The sequence below is a fragment of the Amphiprion ocellaris genome, chromosome 11 (genome assembly GCF_022539595.1).
Source record: "Amphiprion ocellaris isolate individual 3 ecotype Okinawa chromosome 11, ASM2253959v1, whole genome shotgun sequence".
NCBI lineage: Eukaryota > Metazoa > Chordata > Actinopteri > Pomacentridae > Amphiprion > Amphiprion ocellaris.
The window spans coordinates 10002130-10021135 of record NC_072776.1 but is presented as its reverse complement, the minus strand read 5'-3'; the positions used below and the strand labels follow the sequence as shown (position 1 = coordinate 10021135).

The 19006-nt window shown below is 38.8% G+C and overlaps 1 protein-coding gene across 4 annotated transcripts in view; it reads left to right on the top strand.

Annotated features, from left to right (window-relative positions):
* scn1laa (sodium channel, voltage-gated, type I-like, alpha) overlaps nucleotides 1-16881 on the top strand; it is a 29004-nt gene extending 12123 nt beyond the window's left edge. Inside the window, exons 11-27 of one of the 4 annotated variants that reach the window (XM_055015229.1) lie at nucleotides 154-423; nucleotides 1674-2045; nucleotides 4147-4279; nucleotides 4367-4605; nucleotides 4734-4907; nucleotides 5769-6125; nucleotides 6285-6764; nucleotides 8870-9002; nucleotides 9108-9262; nucleotides 9518-9691; nucleotides 9863-9985; nucleotides 11977-12252; nucleotides 12349-12405; nucleotides 13009-13150; nucleotides 13242-13342; nucleotides 13447-13717; nucleotides 13813-16881. In XM_055015229.1, the coding sequence (XP_054871204.1) occupies nucleotides 154-423; nucleotides 1674-2045; nucleotides 4147-4279; nucleotides 4367-4605; nucleotides 4734-4907; nucleotides 5769-6125; nucleotides 6285-6764; nucleotides 8870-9002; nucleotides 9108-9262; nucleotides 9518-9691; nucleotides 9863-9985; nucleotides 11977-12252; nucleotides 12349-12405; nucleotides 13009-13150; nucleotides 13242-13342; nucleotides 13447-13717; nucleotides 13813-14990 (4635 nt within the window). In that variant the 3' untranslated portion in view covers nucleotides 14991-16881. Of the gene's footprint in view, nucleotides 1-153; nucleotides 424-1673; nucleotides 2046-4146; nucleotides 4280-4366; nucleotides 4606-4733; nucleotides 4908-5768; nucleotides 6126-6284; nucleotides 6765-8869; nucleotides 9003-9107; nucleotides 9263-9517; nucleotides 9692-9862; nucleotides 9986-11976; nucleotides 12253-12348; nucleotides 12406-13008; nucleotides 13151-13237; nucleotides 13343-13446; nucleotides 13718-13812 lie in introns of all 4 variants that reach the window. The other 3 variants (XM_055015228.1, XM_055015231.1, XM_055015230.1) reach the window with 3 other exon arrangements.
* The last annotated feature ends 2125 nt before the right edge of the window (nucleotides 16882-19006 follow it).

The window sequence follows — 19006 nt, the reverse complement described above, 5'->3', positions numbered from 1 at the left end:
TCTCTGTGCATTCCATGTTCTTTGCATAAAAATTAAGATCTTTGATTCGAAATTCTGTTTAGATTCAAGCTAAACCTAGACTTAGTAAAACTGTTGTACAAAATGCAGTTTTTCGACCTGTTTACCATCATTGTCCTCCCTCTCCTCTTCCAGGCAGCAGCATCTGCAGCTGTAGCAGAGGGCGGGGAAACCACTGACAAAGTTGGTGGCACTGAGAGTTCCTCCGATGCATCCAAGCTGAGCTCCAAAAGTGCCAAAGAGAGACGCAACAGGAGAAGAAAAAGAAAGGAGGAAGAGGGAAAAGGGACGGAGGGGAAGATTCCTAAATCTGAGTCACAGGACAGTATAAAGAGGGCTCGCTGCCGCTTCTCTGTTGATGCAAACCTGCTCAACTATGACATGAAATGCTCATCTGCACATCAGGTATAGTACCATCTGTCAGTATGATTGGGCAATAGAAGCGATATTCTGCTCCCATTTATCTTAAACTATGGCTCTGCTTTTATTTTGACATGTCCCTTTTCAATTATAAAGCATCTTTTCTGCAATCCCTTACTTCTTCCATCTCTATCTTGATTATCATAATTGCTAACCAGTCAAGAATGATACAATTGTAGTAATTATTACACTTTTTCAACCTAAGTTCAATGTCTTTTTCAACAATTTAGACCAAATTACAGTTTACTGCACTGTAATTTTCGATAAGCTCTAATATTGTGTCATAAATTTTATTTCATAGTACAAATTACACTCGTTTTCTTGCAAAATTATGTGAAAATAATGAGATATCATCAAGACTGTGAGATAGCAGCAGTCCTAAAATTCATGCCTGCTCCAGAGGCGAAAAAATGGTTAAAAAAAAAATCAGAATATTAAATATTTTACCAGGATAAATCAAAACTCCAGTCTGTGATGACTGTTGTTTAATGTGAATTGCAGATAGCAGTTGTAAAGCTCTGTGTATCCTTTTTCAAGCGGAAGAATCACTGGCTTTTTTTAAGCTCTTAGTTGAGTTCAGAATGAATGACAGGCATAAGAAGCAAATGGACTGATGATGTGATTACCAAGCTTTAACTTATATTACAGGTGTTTGAATGGCAGATAGCAATTGTTGGACTTTGGAGTCTTCACTTCAGCATATGGTTCATTATTCAGTGCAGATGTGCTTAACTTTCCCCTGCATTCATGAGCTGCTAACAAATTTTGTGATTGCTTTCATGTCCTGCCATTTTTTTTCACTGACATTTTTTATTGTCATCGGTGTCATCATCATCATCATCATCATCATCATTATCATCTTCTTCTTCTACTTCTTTATCTTCATCAGCTTCTTATGTTCTTGTCATTGTCAGTCACGGTCAGGATGCATTTTTAATTGTGCCATTTCCTTCTTGCAATGCTTATCATCTTCCTAAGCATCATCAACACAATCATCCTTTTCTTCTTCATCATCCTGAGCATTATTGTGATCACCATCTTTACCATTCTCAGTCATCAGCAGTATGTATTTTTATTTCTGCAGTTCCATCACAACAATGTCTGGCATCATTATTACATTTTTTTTTAACATCTTTTTTTAATTTGTACGTGTGAGGATCATTGTCATCGCCATTCTTTCCACTTTACGATCAGCATGAATCATGTATCCATTGGAGAATATTTTTCTCTCCTAGTCCTTTCTGAGTTTTCGTGGGCCCCTGTTCTCACCCAGACGGAACAGCAAGACCAGCCTTTTCAGTTTCCGAAGCCAAGTGCAGGACATGGGTTCAGAAAATGAGTTCGCCGATGACGAGAACAGCATTTTTGAGGACAACTTGAGTCGGAGGGGCTCTTTGTTTTTCCCCCAGAGGTGTGATCGACGGAGCAGCAGTATGAGCCAGTGCATCTTCATGCCACGTCTTCGGCTTCCACCTAGTGGGATCAGGCACAGTTCAGTAGACTGCAATGGGGTTGTGTCTCTGGTGGGTGGGAGCTCACTGCCAGCATCACCAGTGGGCCTCCTTCTGCCTAAAGTGACTGTAGATATGGCCTCAACTGGAGACAATGTAAGAAAGGATTGTCTAAGTCAGATGACCTTATTTCATTTGCTTATAACTCTAACATAGCTTTGGCTCTGTTTCTGCTTCTTTCTATTTATTCTTTTTGGTTTTTTTATGTCTGGCACACACAGTGTATATTCATTGTATTAAGTAGACATCACATTTGTGATACTTGGCATTATTGCTAATCATTTTCCAAAGCATTGCAGTAGTTTAAATGAGTGTTTATCTTACAGGCATTCAGTCAATTTCAGCAAACTACACTACTGGTCAAAAGTTTTAGAACGCCCCAATCTTTCCAATTTTTTATTGAAATTCAAGTAGTTCAAGTTCAGTGAATAGCTTGAAATGGTACAAAGGTACATGGTGAACTGCCAGAAGTTAAAAAAAGGCAAGGTTACCCAAAGCTGAAACATAATGTACATTTCAGAATTATACAAAAGGGCCTTTTTCAGGGAAGAAGAAATGAGTTGAAATGGAGGTTGATGAGGCCTTGAAAGTTGGTGCTACCAAATGCTACAGGTGTCCCAACTTTTCTTGATTACTTACAGCCCCTTCTGTCTGCATGAAAGTGGTGTTGGGACACACTATGGCATCATACTCTCGAGAGCATTATTTGAACAATATTGTACTGCAGAACTTATTGTGTTGCTAGAAAAGTGGCATGGAAAAGGCTAATTAACAATAGAAGAGAGACAGACCATCATAACACTTACAAATGTAGGTCTTTCATACAGAGAAAGTCTCAGTTTCAACTGTGAAGAGAAGACTTCGAGTTGCAGGTTTGACAGGTCGAGTTGCAGCAAGAAAGCCATTGCTAAGACGTCAGAATAAGAAAAAGAGGCTTGTCATGAAACACCACCAATAGACTACAGAAGACTGAAAGCAGGTATTATGGACTGATGAATCAGAATTCGAAATCTTTGGTTCATCATGCAGGATTTTTGTACGCTGTTGAGTAGATGAAAGGATGGTTCCTCAGTGTGTAACATCAACTGTCAAACATGGAGGAGGAAGCGTGATGGTCTGGCTCTGTATTGCTGGATCCAGGGTCAGTGACTTGTGCAGAGTTAGATACCCTGAACCAAAACATCTACCACAGCATTCTGCAGCACCATGCAGTATCCTCTGGTATGTTCCCAGTTGGTTCATCCTACAGCAAGATAATGACCCAAAACATTAGTCCAAGCTCTGCCAGGACTACCTTAGGAAGAAATAACAAGATGGTAAGCTTGAAAACATGGAGTGACCAGCACAGTCTCCAGACTTAAACCCTATGGAGCTGGTTTGGGATGAACTGGACAGAAGAGTGAAAGCAAAGCAACCTACAAGTGTCACACATTTATGGGAACTTCTGCAACAGAGTTAGGAAGAACTTTCTGAAGAATATTTGATTTCCATTGTGGAAAGAATGCCACGAGTGTGTTCAGCTGTTAAATCTGCCAAATGTCGCTACTTTGATGAGTTGAAAGTTTAGAATACATTTTGGTTTCTAAATTAATTTTTTTAAACATTTATTTTGTCTGTGCTTTCATTTCAGAGCACAGCGAGACATTAGCATGCATAATTTCCAATAAAGAACCGGAAAAATGGGGTGTTCTAAAACTTTTGACTGATAGTGTATGTGGCTAAGCATGGTTAAAGATATAAGAAGTAAGCAAATTTTTTTGCATTTTAAACCAACTTTAGATCCTTCAGAAATATCTGTTTCTGCAATCAAAGTGACTTACGGGGAAATGTGTTTCACATAATTTCATACTATGGTTTGTTCCTTGACTTTTGACTCAAAACACAGTTGATAATGGCCAGGAATATCAAAAGCTATGTTCCTATTATTACACTTTTTTATCTGCTGTGATTTGCAAGCATAATTGCTCTGTTGTCACAGAGAACTTTACTGTAAGATGCTATTCTAGGAGACAGTCTGGTATAGAAATATGCAGCTTTCTAAAGTACAATGTCCTCTGCTTATTATTTTAATGTTCTTTTGTGTCAGTGAATTGTAACATTAACATAAAATCTTGACAACTTTCCCATTTGTCAATAGTGACATAAAAATTATTTTCAGGAATGCAGTTGTATCTTTAACAGTGATTGTTATCTCTAGGCTGATACGACTGACACAGAGTACAGACATGCCACTGGGGGGACATACCAGGAGTTTTTGGATCCATTTGAGGGCCCAGAGGCCAGACAGAGAGCTCACAGCATAGCCAGTGTTATTACCAGCACAATGGAGGGTAAGTATTCTCTATCATGCCATAAATATCCAATCTTGATTATATCTAGATTACTGAAAAAAAGTAAATATTTTTGTTTGTCATCAGAGCTTGAAGAGTCAAGACAGAAGTGTCCTCCTTGCTGGTACAATTTTGCCCACACCTTCCTCATCTGGGAATGCTGTCCCTTATGGCTGAAAATCAAGAAAATGGTTAGGCTAATTGTGATGGACCCATTCACAGATCTCACCATCACCATCTGTATTGTACTCAACACTTTGTTTATGGCTATGGAGCATCATCCAATGTCCACTGGTTTCAGCAATATGTTAACTGTGGGCAATGGGGTAAGTCGGCTGTAGAGTAATTTGTAGAGTACTGCATTTCTGCAAATGTTTTATCAGTGGACAGTATTACTTATTTTTGTGTGTGTATGTGTGTGTGTGTGTGTGTGTGTGTGTTTATGTGTGTGAAGGTATTCACTGCCATCTTCACGGCTGAAATGGTCCTCAAGATCATTGCTTTGGACCCATATTATTACTTTCAGCAGGGATGGAATATTTTTGATTCAATCATTGTCAGTTTAAGCTTGATGGAGCTTGGTTTGGCAGATGTGGCCGGGATGTCTGTTCTGAGATCATTCAGATTGGTAAGTTCTACAATACATATACAATGGCAAGAAGCAAGTGAACCATTTGGCATTATCAGCATTTATGTAGAATGTGGTTATGAACCGATGGAATGTATTTGAACTAATAGCATGCAACACATTGTATTGCATTGTCCATATAAAATACATGACATAAATATTTACAGTACAGGTAGAAAAAAGTGAACCCTGAAAATAATCCATCCATCCATTATCTATACACCGCTTAATCCTCATTAGGGTCGCCAGGGTCTGGAGTCTATCCCAGCTGACACAGGGTGAAGGCAGGAGACACCCTGGACAGGTCCTCAGTCTATTACAGGACTAGTCATAGAGACAAACAAGCACACTCACATTCACACCAGTTCAATTTAGAATCACCAATCAACCTCAGCATGTTTTTGGTATCACTGAGGGGAAATTGAAGTCCCAAGACAAGATAATATCAGTGTAGAAACAAAGTGGTACAGCAGTGCATTGAATTGAAACATCAAGAATTCAGAATAAATTCAAATAAAGAAAATCTGCTGAAGTAGCTCTATAAGGAGGATTCAAAATTCCTTATGAACCTTGTGCAGATCTTCCCACGAGAAAGGTTATTGCTGCCGAAGGAGGTTTGGCCAGTTTATTTCATCCAAGTGGTAACTCAGCTTTCACTTTCATAAGGAATATTGTGTGTTCATCAATGACACAGAAGATTGTAGTTGTTTTATTAGCTCACGCACATTGTTCTTAAATGTAGATAAATCCAAAGTGTTCACCTGCTTTTTCTAGCCGCTGAATGTCATACCAAATACGATCTGGTGTATTTTAAGTGCAGGAACACATGAAGTGACTCATTTTCTGTTTTCTTTTTTACAGTTGAGAGTATTCAAGTTGGCTAAATCTTGGCCCACTCTCAACACACTCATCAAAATCATTGGTAATTCAGTGGGGGCTTTGGGCAATCTGACCCTAGTGCTCGCCATCATTGTCTTCATCTTTGCTGTGGTGGGCATGCAGCTGTTTGGAAAAAAGTACAAGGACTGTGTGTGTAAAATCTCTCCCGAGTGCGTTCTGCCTCGTTGGCACATGAATGACTTCTTCCATTCATTCCTCATTGTGTTCCGAGTGCTTTGTGGAGAGTGGATAGAGACCATGTGGGACTGTATGGAGGTGGCTGGGACTACCAAGTGCATCATTGTCTACATGATGGTCATGGTTATTGGAAACCTTGTGGTACATTACATCTTTTATGCTCAATTCATTAGTTCCCCTCATTCTGCTCTTTTAAATTTAGCTGGCTAATATAAGAAATATCGATTCATGATGTTTTGTTGTCATTAAGTGAAATAGCTCATAGATTAATCTAACATTAATGTTGTCATCATCTGATAGGTGCTGAACTTGTTCTTGGCCCTGCTGCTGAGCTCCTTCAGTGCCGACAACCTGGCAGCGACAGATGATGACAGCGAGATGAACAATTTGCAGATTGCCATCGGGCGGATTCACAAAGGCATTGCTTTCACCAAGTCGCTGCTTCGAAGCTGCTGCAGCAGTGTCTGTCTCAGGGGCAAGAAGAAAAAGAAGGATGAGGACAAAGCTCTAGATGAGCTCCACAAACCTTTAGGGCCGAATGGTGTCGCCAACCATTTGATCAAAGACTTCCCTAAGAATGGCAATGGAGATGTGACCGGAGTCGACAAAAATGGAGACAAGTACATAGTTTGCAGCAAGAGTGACGATTCTATAATGTCTTTCATCAACAATCCCAGTCTGACTGTCACTGTTCCTATCGCTGTGGGAGAGTCTGACTTTGAAAATCTTAACACAGAAGACTTCAGCAGTGCCTCGTCTGAAGTAGCAGCGTGCCACATGGTAAGGATGCTTTTCTCAGTCAAAATAATTGGTGTGTTAAGATGCCTTTTCTGTTAGAGATGACACTGCTTTAGAGCCATTGTTGGATCATAAAGGATTTTCATCTGAGTGAATACTGTTGTTGAGAGTAGTGAGGTGTTGCCTTACAGGAGGTGAAGCCCTTGCTTTACAGTCTACAGTCATAGCAGTGAGATGCGAACATGTTGTTTCCCCTATATACCCCATAATAAACCATGACCCTTTAACAAGGAGAGGCCATATAGACAGGAAAATACCAGTGTGCAGATTGCATTATGTGGCATTTAAGCCTGAGTGCTGGAGAGATGAGTCCTCCACTTAACAGAGACTCTGCTTTATATTGTGGAAAAGCTCATACAGAGAAAAAAAGAAGCACACTGACTGTATATATTATGATTATTGCCATGTTGTTGATGCGATGTTTATGTACTTGTTGTTTTGATTGGTACAGAAATTCATTTGCATTGTGGCTTTCTTTTTCAATTTCTTAGCTGTAGATCACTTTGCCTAGTGGAAGTGTTTCATAGGAAGATTAGCGGACGTTTATAATGTGATGTTGTTGCTTGCTTACTGCTGCTTTGCTGCGGATGCTGTCAGAGTTTTAGCAAACTTGTGAAAACACTTTAAAACACATTACAGTCATCACAGAGTGCCTCATTTACAATAATGACCCAATATCCTTTTAGCAGATCACTTATTATTTTGTGGCTTTGCTTCATTCACTTGAAAAGTTTTTTCTATTAACCAGCCCTCCTCATGTATTTCTATGCATTTATTGGTTAAACTGAATATTAGAAACACTTTTTCAAAGAAATGTAGTCCAATACACCGCCCACCACGTATGATCTCTTCAATAAACAAATAGTAGAATTATCACTTTTCTGATAATGTCAGTAAAACCGAAATGTTTAAGCTTTGAAAAGTAGAGCTGGCGCAAGGACATTGTTTTGGGTTGCAGTAGATTGTGGATGTATTGTGTAGGCTAACAATGTGCTGTGTGAGTGTGTGCTTGAGGATGATGACAACACAAAGGTCATTTGTTGTGATTTCCTTGTTTAAACACATGCAACAGTTTCTACTAACAATGCTGTAATTGCAATAATTCAGAAATGACACTTAAATTTAAAAAAGAAAACTAAATATTTAATGTTCCGCAGCTGACTCTTGATTTTGCTGAAATGTAACATAAAGCATTTCTCACAGAAACAGAATGGCAGGATTGAAGCGCAGTCTGTGAAAACACTGACCTTAGTGCATGCAGTGTATCGCAGTAACATGCTTACATCATTCTCTGCACTGCATTAGCTTCTCCCTCACCAGCCAAGTGCTCCAGGAAGACATTCAAGCTGTTCTCATGCTATTAGGAGACACACCCTGCAGACAGCCATACAACAACAGGCTGAAGAGAGACCATACAGCTGCTGTGAAACACTGTCAGACTTCAAATCCCCAACTGTTTTTAGATATTGTCTGCTTTTTATATTTTAGCTCATTGGTGGCAGAGACCTGTGCAAATCGTGTGTGTGTGTGTGTGTGTGTGTGTGTGTAATTGACTAAGCAAACATTTGATAGTTAAAACAAGTTGTGGTGATGGGCAGACAGCTGTAGCATGCTCTTATCTTTCTACAATAAAATGGAGTTGATAAGGAGGCAAGACAACAAGAGCAACTGTAAGGCTTATTGCCTCCTCAGTTAATGACCACTCAGCTGTATTTATCACATCAGGGAAACTTGCAATTATGGTCAGAGATGGTTAATAAGCTGAAAGCGATATTCCTGTCAGTTTTTGTACAGGTGTCTTTCACATTATGTACAATGTTAAATATGAACAAGACACCTTTTGTTTTTTGTTTTTTTTATACATTTGATTTAACCTTGAACTGAATGCATGTCTGTGAATCTGCTTCAGTGACAATCGAAACACACCATTTATCTATGTCTTGTGCGAGACCCTTTCTGTTTTTTGACTATTTTGGTATGAAAATAGTTTTCCTTTGGAGAGAAACACATGAAATGTGGGCACGGACAGTCTCTTACATTTGCCATGACAATTGTAACACTAGTGAACTTCAACCTCTGTTTTACAGATTGTAGAAGATGATGGGCAGTTCAGCTCTTCTGAGGGGAGCACAGTAGATGGTCTACCAGCTGGAGAAGGAGGAGATTCTCTAGACTTCGAATTAGAAGAAGCTATGGACCCTGACGCCTGCTTTCCTGCTGGTGAATACTACCTCCATGTAGCTGTAACCTCCCACAGCCTTGGTTTTAATCAGATTCAGACATGTTATATGATTAAAACACCACCTCCTATTTGTCTCTTGTCAGCCTGCGTGCAAAGGTTCAAGTGTTGTCAAGTAAATGTGGATGTGGGCTTCTGGAAGATATGGTGGACGCTGAGAAAAACCTGTTATCGGATAGTGGAGCACAACTGGTTTGAGAGCTTCATCATCTTCATGATCCTGCTCAGCAGCGGAGCACTTGTAAGTCAATGCAGAAAGAAATACCAAGCTGTTTTTGGACATCTGATTTGGCTTCTGTTGTGTGTTCACATGTCATATCTAGCATCTCTCGGGCAGCAGACTGCAGTGTTTAAGGCCATTTCATTTACGTAATTAAATTAGTCCAGTTCTATCTTTAATAATCTGGTCTGACTGCTGCGGTTTGGGGGCAATCCAAAGATATACTTGTGCTTGTTTGGTGTTACTGAAGTTCTCTCTGGCTGTGTTCTCATTCAGGCATTGGAGGACGTCTATATTGAGAAGAGGAAGACCATTAAAACAATGTTGGAGTTTGCAGACAAAATATTCACCTACATTTTCATTCTGGAGATGTTACTGAAGTGGGTGGCATATGGATTTGCCAAGTATTTCACTAATGCCTGGTGCTGGTTGGACTTCCTCATTGTCGATGTAGGTTGGAACACCTTTGTTTACACGGACACACACACACACACACACACACACACACACACACACACACTTATTTCATCAATAAAGTTCACGCTCTAGCATCTGAGAATGCTCCCTAGAAAGGCCTGATGTGTTTTTCTCTGCTCATGAGTGTGTCTCCATGTGATCCAGGTCTCATTGGTCAGCCTGATAGCCAATGCTTTAGAATTTAATGAACTTGGTCCCATCAAGTCTCTGAGAACCCTGCGAGCTCTGAGGCCCCTGAGAGCCCTGTCACGGTTCGAGGGCATGAGGGTAAGAGTCCTGGATTTCCCCAACCATTCTGAGTCTTGATGCCCTGTCTACCACCAGGCTGGTGAAAAAAAAGCATAACACTTCATGTCACTGCAAGATCCCAAAAATGTGTTCCATGTAAATGATACCTTCCTTTCCTTCCCTATCCCGCTTTCTCCACATATTATTGGTCCTCCTGTTTGGCTTTTAACTCCAGTGACACAGGACTTTGGTGAAAGAATAGTTTGACATTTGGCAAATTTCTTCCTTAGAGTTAGATACTTTCCTCTGTCTACCAAATATGTATCCCAGATTTTAGCTTAGCATATAGACTTGTGACTGGAAAAATCACCCATTGCTTTGTGGACCACCATTCTGGAGGCTCAAGTTTGGTATTTAGCCAAATTCAATGTCCTGGTCTTTTGAAACCTGGAGTAATAGGTAAGCAGTGGATTTAACTGGAGAACTCAAAAACACTAGCATCGCACTGTCAATCAAAAGGCAGCCCCGCCCTGAAACATATCCCACTTTGTTGTCTATTTTGCTTTAAATTGAACAGTAATTTGCAAATTGAACATCATGCTGTATATAAAAGATCTTGAAACTAGTGAGTGAGACCATAAAGTGATTATGAAAGTGCCCGCTGAGGTAACAAATCAAGGAAGGAGCAAGGCCGTTTTTTCATAAACTTTACAATCAGAAATTTCACAGCAGCGAGAGGAGTCACCCTCTGCTGGCAATTATAAAGAAGGCACGTGTAACAGACAACACTTTTCACACTCAAAGGCTACGTACATCCACCTTTAATGCACAGTTTCTGAGAGAAATAGCTAGACAGCTAAAAGAGAGAAATAAAATCAAGTTGTGTTTTTATAGAGTTGAGTCTCCACCGTTTTCTGGAATCACAAAATGTGACTATGACCAAAGTCTGAGTGTATACTGTACTAATGTGTAGCGCTCTCATAAGTGTGCACACTGCACGATGCAGTGTTGTGCTTTTTAAAGTGAGCCGTCAATGATGATGCCAAGATATGATGACAGGAAAGTGTTGGAAATCTTACTTGACTGACTGAAGTCAACAGGACACAGCATGGCAATCAGTATATTTAGTGGTGCTGGGGGTTAATTTTGTTACCCTTGGAGCCAGGCTAGATGCTTTCAGTCGTCTTGCTAAGCTAAGCTGTTCATCTTTCTCCAACTTCATATTTAAACCAATAAAAGAGCCTCATCACTCTCCCACTCTAACGTTATTTCCCCAAATATCAAGGTATTCTTTTCAGTGGCATCATGCCCCTTGTAGCAAAAATATAGTGACACTTTTGTCATGTCATACTTTATAACATGCAGCCAGACTATGCTCTCAGTAGGGGTTGATAACTTATGTAACTGAAGGGCCATGATTGTAGTCTGCTGAAATCAATGTAGAATGTATTGATTAGCTGCTTTCATATTATGGTGGTCTAGTTTCACAGCGCTGTTATGATGATCGTCTTTCCTCACGTGGTAGCCAGTGAATTCCCTCATTTGCATGCACAGCTTCTCATGTGCGTCAGTAGTGCTACATTGGTTTCCATTATCATTTCACTGTTTTGGATACTGTGTCCTGCGTTATTTAACATATTTGTATGTTTTATTTATGTTTCTGTTTACAGTAAGCAAAATTTGTGGCATCCTCCTTCCTCTACAAGGTGTTCTGTTTCAATGTTTACCTAAAATTTAGTCAACCCACTAAAACCACTTTTATAAACATAACATACTTTATTTGATCAGTCTCCTGCCTCCTCTCCTGATGCTTTTCCCAACTTTACCATGCCGTTGTCATTGTACTTGAGCTTTTGTGTTAGTCATAGCTGTGACGAGGTCATGCTGATGTGTATGTTGGCACTGAAACGTTCACTCTTGTGTTTTCCTGTTCTTACCATTACCACAATATACAGTGTTGTGCATCAGTTCTAAATTCTGTGATCTCTGCCTGCTATACAGACATTTCATGTTTGTGTGTTGTTGTGCAGGTGGTTGTCAATGCCCTACTGGGAGCAATTCCTTCCATCGTCAATGTGCTACTGGTGTGTCTCATCTTCTGGCTCATCTTCAGCATCATGGGCGTCAACTTATTTGCAGGGAAGTACTACAGTTGTGTCAACAGAACCACCGATAAGCCTTTTCTTCCAACAATAGTAAAAAACGAGACAGAGTGTTTGGCTTTGTCCAATGAAACTGTTCGCTGGAAAAACGTTAAAATCAACTTTGACAATGTGGGCATGGGTTACCTTGCGCTGTTGCAAGTGGTAAGTAACTAAAAATGTTTGAGTATCAAATAATTGCACTATTAGTGCATTTCTAAGCATGCAGACACGTTCTTTGCTGTATTCATTTCTATATAGGCTACATTCAAGGGCTGGATGGACATCATGTATGCTGCTGTGGACTCCCCAAGCAAGGTATTCAAAGTTTCATTGTTTAGCTCATGCTTGTCCTTTTCACAATCCTGCTGAAAAATAACACCTCTCAACATATCAATACTTTAAGTTACTATACACAAAATGTATTTAGACTTTGTAAAATGTCCAGACTATATTGAAAATCTAATCACAGGTGTCATGATGAGTGTAAAAAAATCTTTTTTATTGTTAAAGTCTTTCCCGGTGTCTGGTTGAACCCATTAAAGCTCTTTGTTGTATATCAAAGTTATATAATTAATTATTTGCAGCATTTTTTAAATGAATGATCTTAATTTTTGCAAGAGATTAATGGACCGAGAAGCTGTTAGTTGAAGGCAATGGACTGCAGCTCACCTTTAACTCTTCAGCAAAATAACCAACCAAACTATGCTGTTGTGTGGAGAGTAGTTTTCATGTGCAGCATAAAATCCATTTTCAGTTGTATAATTTGCTATCTTTTGTATTAGAACGAAAAGAGTTTCTTTGGCTTTGCTGTAAACAAATTCTACAAAGGTGCTCTAGTAGTGTTTGCTTGCCCCAGAATTCTAGAGTCTGTGGAAATAAATCATTAAATCACGTCTCTATTTTCTGTCATTATTATAGCAGGGAGACCAACCAGAGTATGAGAAGAACCTGAAGATGTATGTTTATTTTGTTGTTTTTATCATATTTGGAGCTTTTTTCACTCTCAATCTCTTCATCGGTGTCATCATTGACAATTTCAATCAGCAAAAGAAAAAGATAAGTATCAAATCTGCTTTCTAAACAACTTGTGATACTTTGACTTCAAACATTTTGCTGTGATTTAACAAGTCTCGCATGTTCTCTTTACTTAGGAGGTCAAGACATCTTTATGACTGAAGAGCAGAAGAAATACTACAATGCCATGAAAAAGCTGGGTTCAAAGAAACCACAGAAACCCATTCCTAGACCATCAGTATGTAACTTTAAACATCACTGCAGCTTATTTGAATCAGAAATCTGATGTCTTTCATAGCATTAAAAAATTATTTTTACTTCTTCACCATTTATCTATTTTAGAACAAGATTCAAGGATACATCTTTGACTTCACCACAAAACAAGCATTTGATATTGCGATTATGGTTCTAATATGGCTCAACATGGTAACCATGATGGTGGAAACTGCCGACCAGTCACCACAGAAGACCGAGGTCCTCCAAAAAATTAATGTATTTTTCATTGTCGTCTTCTCTGGAGAGTGTTTGTTGAAGGTGATCTCACTTCGGCAGTACTACTTCACAAGTGGCTGGAATATATTTGATTTCATCGTAGTGATCTTATCAGTTCTTGGTATGAGTCACTTCTGTTTGCTCTCACATGTTTTCATTTTATCAATATAACTGTATTGTTTACAGTTTGTATTATGTTTTTCCTCCTCTCTCTAGGTATGTTTCTCTCAGAGATGATAAAAAAGTATTTTGTCTCACCCACCTTGTTCCGAGTCATTCGATTGGCTCGCATTGGCCGCGTCCTCCGCCTTATTAAAAGTGCTAAAGGAATCCGCACACTCTTGTTTGCCTTGATGATGTCACTTCCTGCCTTGTTCAACATCGGCCTTTTGCTCTTCTTGGTGATGTTTATCTATGCTATCTTTGGAATGTCAAACTTTGCTTATGTCAAGAGGGAAAGAGGCATTGATGACCTTTTCAATTTTGAGACATTTGGCAACAGCATGATCTGTTTATTCCAGATCACCACCTCGGGAGGCTGGGATGGCCTGCTGTATCCCATTCTCAACAGACACCAAGATGATTGTAACAGTAGCAAGGAGCATCCTGGCAGTACTGTTGTAGGAGACTGTGGAAATCCTCCTGTGGGAATTGCCTTCTTTGTGAGCTACATCATTATCTGTTTCCTTATTGTGGTGAATATGTACATTGCAGTCATTCTGGAAAACTTCGGTGTGGCGACTGAGGAGAGCGCGGACCCATTAAGTGAGGATGATTTTGAAATGTTTTATGAGGTCTGGGAAAAGTTTGACCCTCGTGCAACGCAGTTCATGGAGTACTACAAGCTTTCAGAATTTGCAGATGCTCTCGACCCGCCGCTGCGCATTGCCAAGCCTAACAAGATTGAACTGATCTCTATGGATCTACCCATGGTGAGTGGTGAGCGCATTCACTGCCTAGACATCCTGTTCGCATTCACAAAACGTGTGCTAGGTGAGGGTGGGGAGATGGACATTCTAAGGGGGCAGATGGAGGAGCGCTTCATGGCCTCAAATCCTTCCAAAATGTCCTACGAACCCATCACTACCACCCTCCGCCGCAAACAGGAGGATACCTCGGCTGTTGTAATCCAGAGAGCATACAGACAGTATGTCAAGAATAGTCAAGGAATAGGTATTAGGCCCTCAGACATGTCCAATGGTAACATTCAAAAGGATGAAAAGGTCATTGAAAAGGAAGACCTTGCCGCAGACAAACAAAAAAGTGAACTGACTCCCTCAGCGGCCTCTCAACCTTCATGTAATAGTGTGACAACAAATGGGAAAAACAAATATGAAAAGGACAAAAGTGAAAAGGAGGTTGAGAGCAAAGATGTCACAGAGGAAGACATATAAGAGAATGCTGGAGATGCAACAAAGACATTTTAAATAATGACAAAATGTTTACAACCTTTGAAAATGACATCCATTGGACTTCTTTCCTTAGTATGGATATCTACTATGCCAAACTGACTGTGCTTACTTGACTCTAGAGGTTGGTGCCTAAAATGGAAAACAGGTTTATCAGGATGTAGAAGGACTATTTTGGATGTTCAGGAGCAAGGATCCCTTTTGGCTGTGTTGTGTGGATGGGCAAAGTGTTCTGAAAGACACATTAGTTAATGCTTTAACTTCTATTGCAGCTAGTTCTGCTATCCAGTGTCTTGAATTATTTGCTATATCAATGGCTGTTGAATTAATTAATTTTCATGAAGAAGAAAACTTACTTTAAGAAGTCACAGTTTGGTTAATTGAATTTTTGTAAATTTTTTACTCCTCAAAAGGGTTGTTCCTTCAGGTATAGTCTTTACAATGAGTAAAACTGCTTTAAGGTTAGGCTCGCTGACTGACAGCGCTTAGATTGTTTGACAAATCCAAGAGACAGTGTCAGAGTTGTGATTAATTAGAAATGTAGACCTGCATGAATGTTTCTCCAAGTTTATGCATGATAGAGTGTACTGATTTTACTATGCTCTCTCCCAGTCCTTCATGTCTCATGATGTGAAGTATAGACGTGACATGGTTGCTTTTTATACATTATAGCAACATCACTTTAGCCTACCATTTGAACAAATCCAGCCAAGTGTGCTGATTGTGTTTGATTATCAGTGTCAGAGCAGTAACCCTTGGCAGAAACACTTTGCACATTGTTGAATCATCAAAATCATTCATGTACGTCACCTCAGCCTCTTGTGTTCAACCTATGTACCATTTAAATATTGCAAATTATGTACAAATTTATCATGAAGCTGTACTAAAAACGAAGCACTCGATGGCTTTTGAAGCCAGAAAATATTTTTTTTAAAAGTATCGCACTGCAAGTCACCCTATGCTAATTTACCTCGCTTATCAACAAAACCTCTGATAGTTTAAGCTGTAAATTTGTCTGTTTGTAGGACTGCAGCTTCCCTAAAAGGTTCCTAATGTGCCTACCTTTTCTTCATTTTGCCTCTTTTCTTCCTTAGTTGGTGTGTATTCTGCAGTGATAAATACGTCGTGGAATATATAAAAGAATTCATATTGATTACCTGTGATATAAAACCAAATATATGCTCCATGTTCTGTTGTATTCAAGCAACAGATATGATACATTCAGCAGGAGGTGGGATAAAGAATTTAAATGTCTATTTATTCTCAATAAGACAAAGCCCTGTCTCATTGGTGGTGACTTTCCTTTCTATGCTGTTTTTATGTAACATTTACCTGCTTATTTTTATTTCAGAATGCTGACTGGGAAATAGTTTGTTGATCTTTCATGTTATTTTTGTGTGCTTTGTAAACTGTTGTTTTTTTTTCAGTTTACCTCTAAATCTTTATCATGATAAATATCTAAGTTGGATGAAAGATGGCTCAGAATATTCTGAATGATCTCAAGGATATGGCATCGCACATCTCATGTGCCCTTAGCTATTTCCTTCATCTGTTTACATTTTATATTGTTGTGTCACTTTTGTCGGTTCATTCACTCCCCACAACATTCACCCCAAGCTGTGTCACAACTACATCTGTTCTTCTGTGTTATAAAGTGTAAGTCCACTAATGTAATTACATTTTGCACGTAATTAAAATATTCACTACTTACGCTATACTTTATGCATACTAAAAGAATGTTTTGATTACATAGACTTTAACATCTCCCATCATTTATATGCATAATGCTTGTAGTGTATAAATAAACTGCATGTAACACTCTGCTATAACCCATTTCACTGAAAAGCTAAAAGAATAAAGATTACATGTACGTCAAGTATGCCTATAACATTCATTTATTTTGTTGTTTAAAAGCATGCATGCAAGGTCCAGTGTAATATGTTTCTTTCTTCTCATTTGAGTTGAATGTGAGGGTGGAGTTGGAGGGGAATAGCAGGAAAATATTCTCCTAAAAGGAGTAGAGCTTCAAGTTTGTCTCTTTGTGTTTTGTTTACTTTGCTTGCATTTTTGTCATTTGCTTTCTTGTTTCAGTCACAATGACCCTGTAGTCACCCACAGTATGTCCTGGTTTAAATACGACTCTTTGTTAATTTGTTAATAACTAATTTGTTTGTTAAAAACTCATTCTGTTGGTTTCTGTCTTTTGGTTATGTGCAGGTATTTGCATTGCCATGCAGATTCCTTATGCTTCTTTTTTTTTTTTTTTTTTTTTTAAGGGATTTGCTTGTTCAAACACTAAATGTGTATGATACTGTGCAGAGATTTTAGAAATAGGGTGAAACTGCAGTGTCTTCTTCTTAATACTATTAATGAGTTTTCTTAGTTTGCATTATTTTGGATAATCTGTAGTAAGTCCTCAGTATTTATATAATAACCTGTAAGAAGATCACTGGACACAGTAGAGTCAGAGAAAATCTTATATGACTTTAAGTTCAGTGGGCACCAGAGAGACTGAAGCCTGTCGACAAGGAACTGAAGTTGCAACAAATAGCATAAATTGATTGTAATTGTAATTTCTTTTCAACTAAGCTGGCAAATCATTTCCTTTCACGTTGGCATGATGACAACTGACATCACGATAGGTTTACATTACTGTCCTACTTGCATTTTGTTGAGCTCATGATCAAACCGTAGGCATTTCATTTTACAAACAAACAGACGACAAATTAAATGAAAAACCGAGATAAACCGTCTCTGAACAGGCATTTTCAAGTCTCCAATTCTCCAGGAAGAACATAATTCATCCAAAAGATATTTCTCATTATGCATTTTGATTAGATGGTAGAGAGCACTGTCTCACATGTTGGTCCACAATCTGAAATTGTGCAACACTGACTGGTCTTTTAATTTATCACCTGTCCAGATCTTTTGTAAGCATGAGTCAGCATTTTAAGTTCCCCTTAGTTTCTCCTATTTACAACCTCTGAATGTGCACTGAGAAACACGTTTCAGTTGACAGATGATGCACATAAATCAATTTATTCAAATGTACTTCTCCCTTATATAAACATGTCTTGTGATACAATTGACTCAAGTTAGATTAATATAATCTGAGGAAAAGGATTTTTATCACATTTGTTTGATAACATGATTTGTAAGTCAAAGCATGCCTGTTCATTTCCTAACAAACGCTTTTCTTATGTTGAGATTTACCAAAGCCACATATTTTAGAAGCCAGGGCTTTGCATCAACACTACCTCATTTTTATTTGGTCACCAACATCTGGAACGACAAGCAGGCGATTTCAGAGATTCACGTTCATTAATGAATGAAGTTGATGCATAACTTTCAGTTGTCTGTGGGTATTTAATTCGTAAAAAAATGGATCTAAAGTGCAAACCACAGAGATGACTCAGAGGCATTAAGTATCAACTTTTACAGTAATAAGCTGTCGAACTGTTGCAATACTCATAGCAACCAAACCACAGTCAGCATTAGTTTCTTTCCAGAAAATGTAAAAGGTTGAAGTTATCCATGTCCATTTCCAAAATGAAGTAAGCACTCAAACTGTAATTGGTTCGGCTTATATTATTGTCTTGAATGTCTTGATATATTGAAAGCACTTATGAATGATTGTCTTTCAGCAAATGATTTTGAGTGGCATGACAATTTACTGTGTCAATATTTCTTCAAAATATTTACTCACTTCTGGCCAGAAAGGGAGCTTCAGAACTGACAATGTGTACAAGTTTATTATGTTTTCATTTCAATGGCTGCATGTTTGAGCAAACACCCATACAAAAAGCTAGAATCTGGTTTCTGAGTGTGCTTTGTGGCTTCTGGAAACTAAAGCATCTTAAGTGGGTGGAACATTTTATTAATTATTAATGACAATCCAAATATTCATTATAGTCCAACATTGCTTTTGCCTACTGTGGCTGCTGAACCCTGAGGGCAGTAAACAGGACGCTGATGGCAAAGTGCTGATTATTCCTGCCATT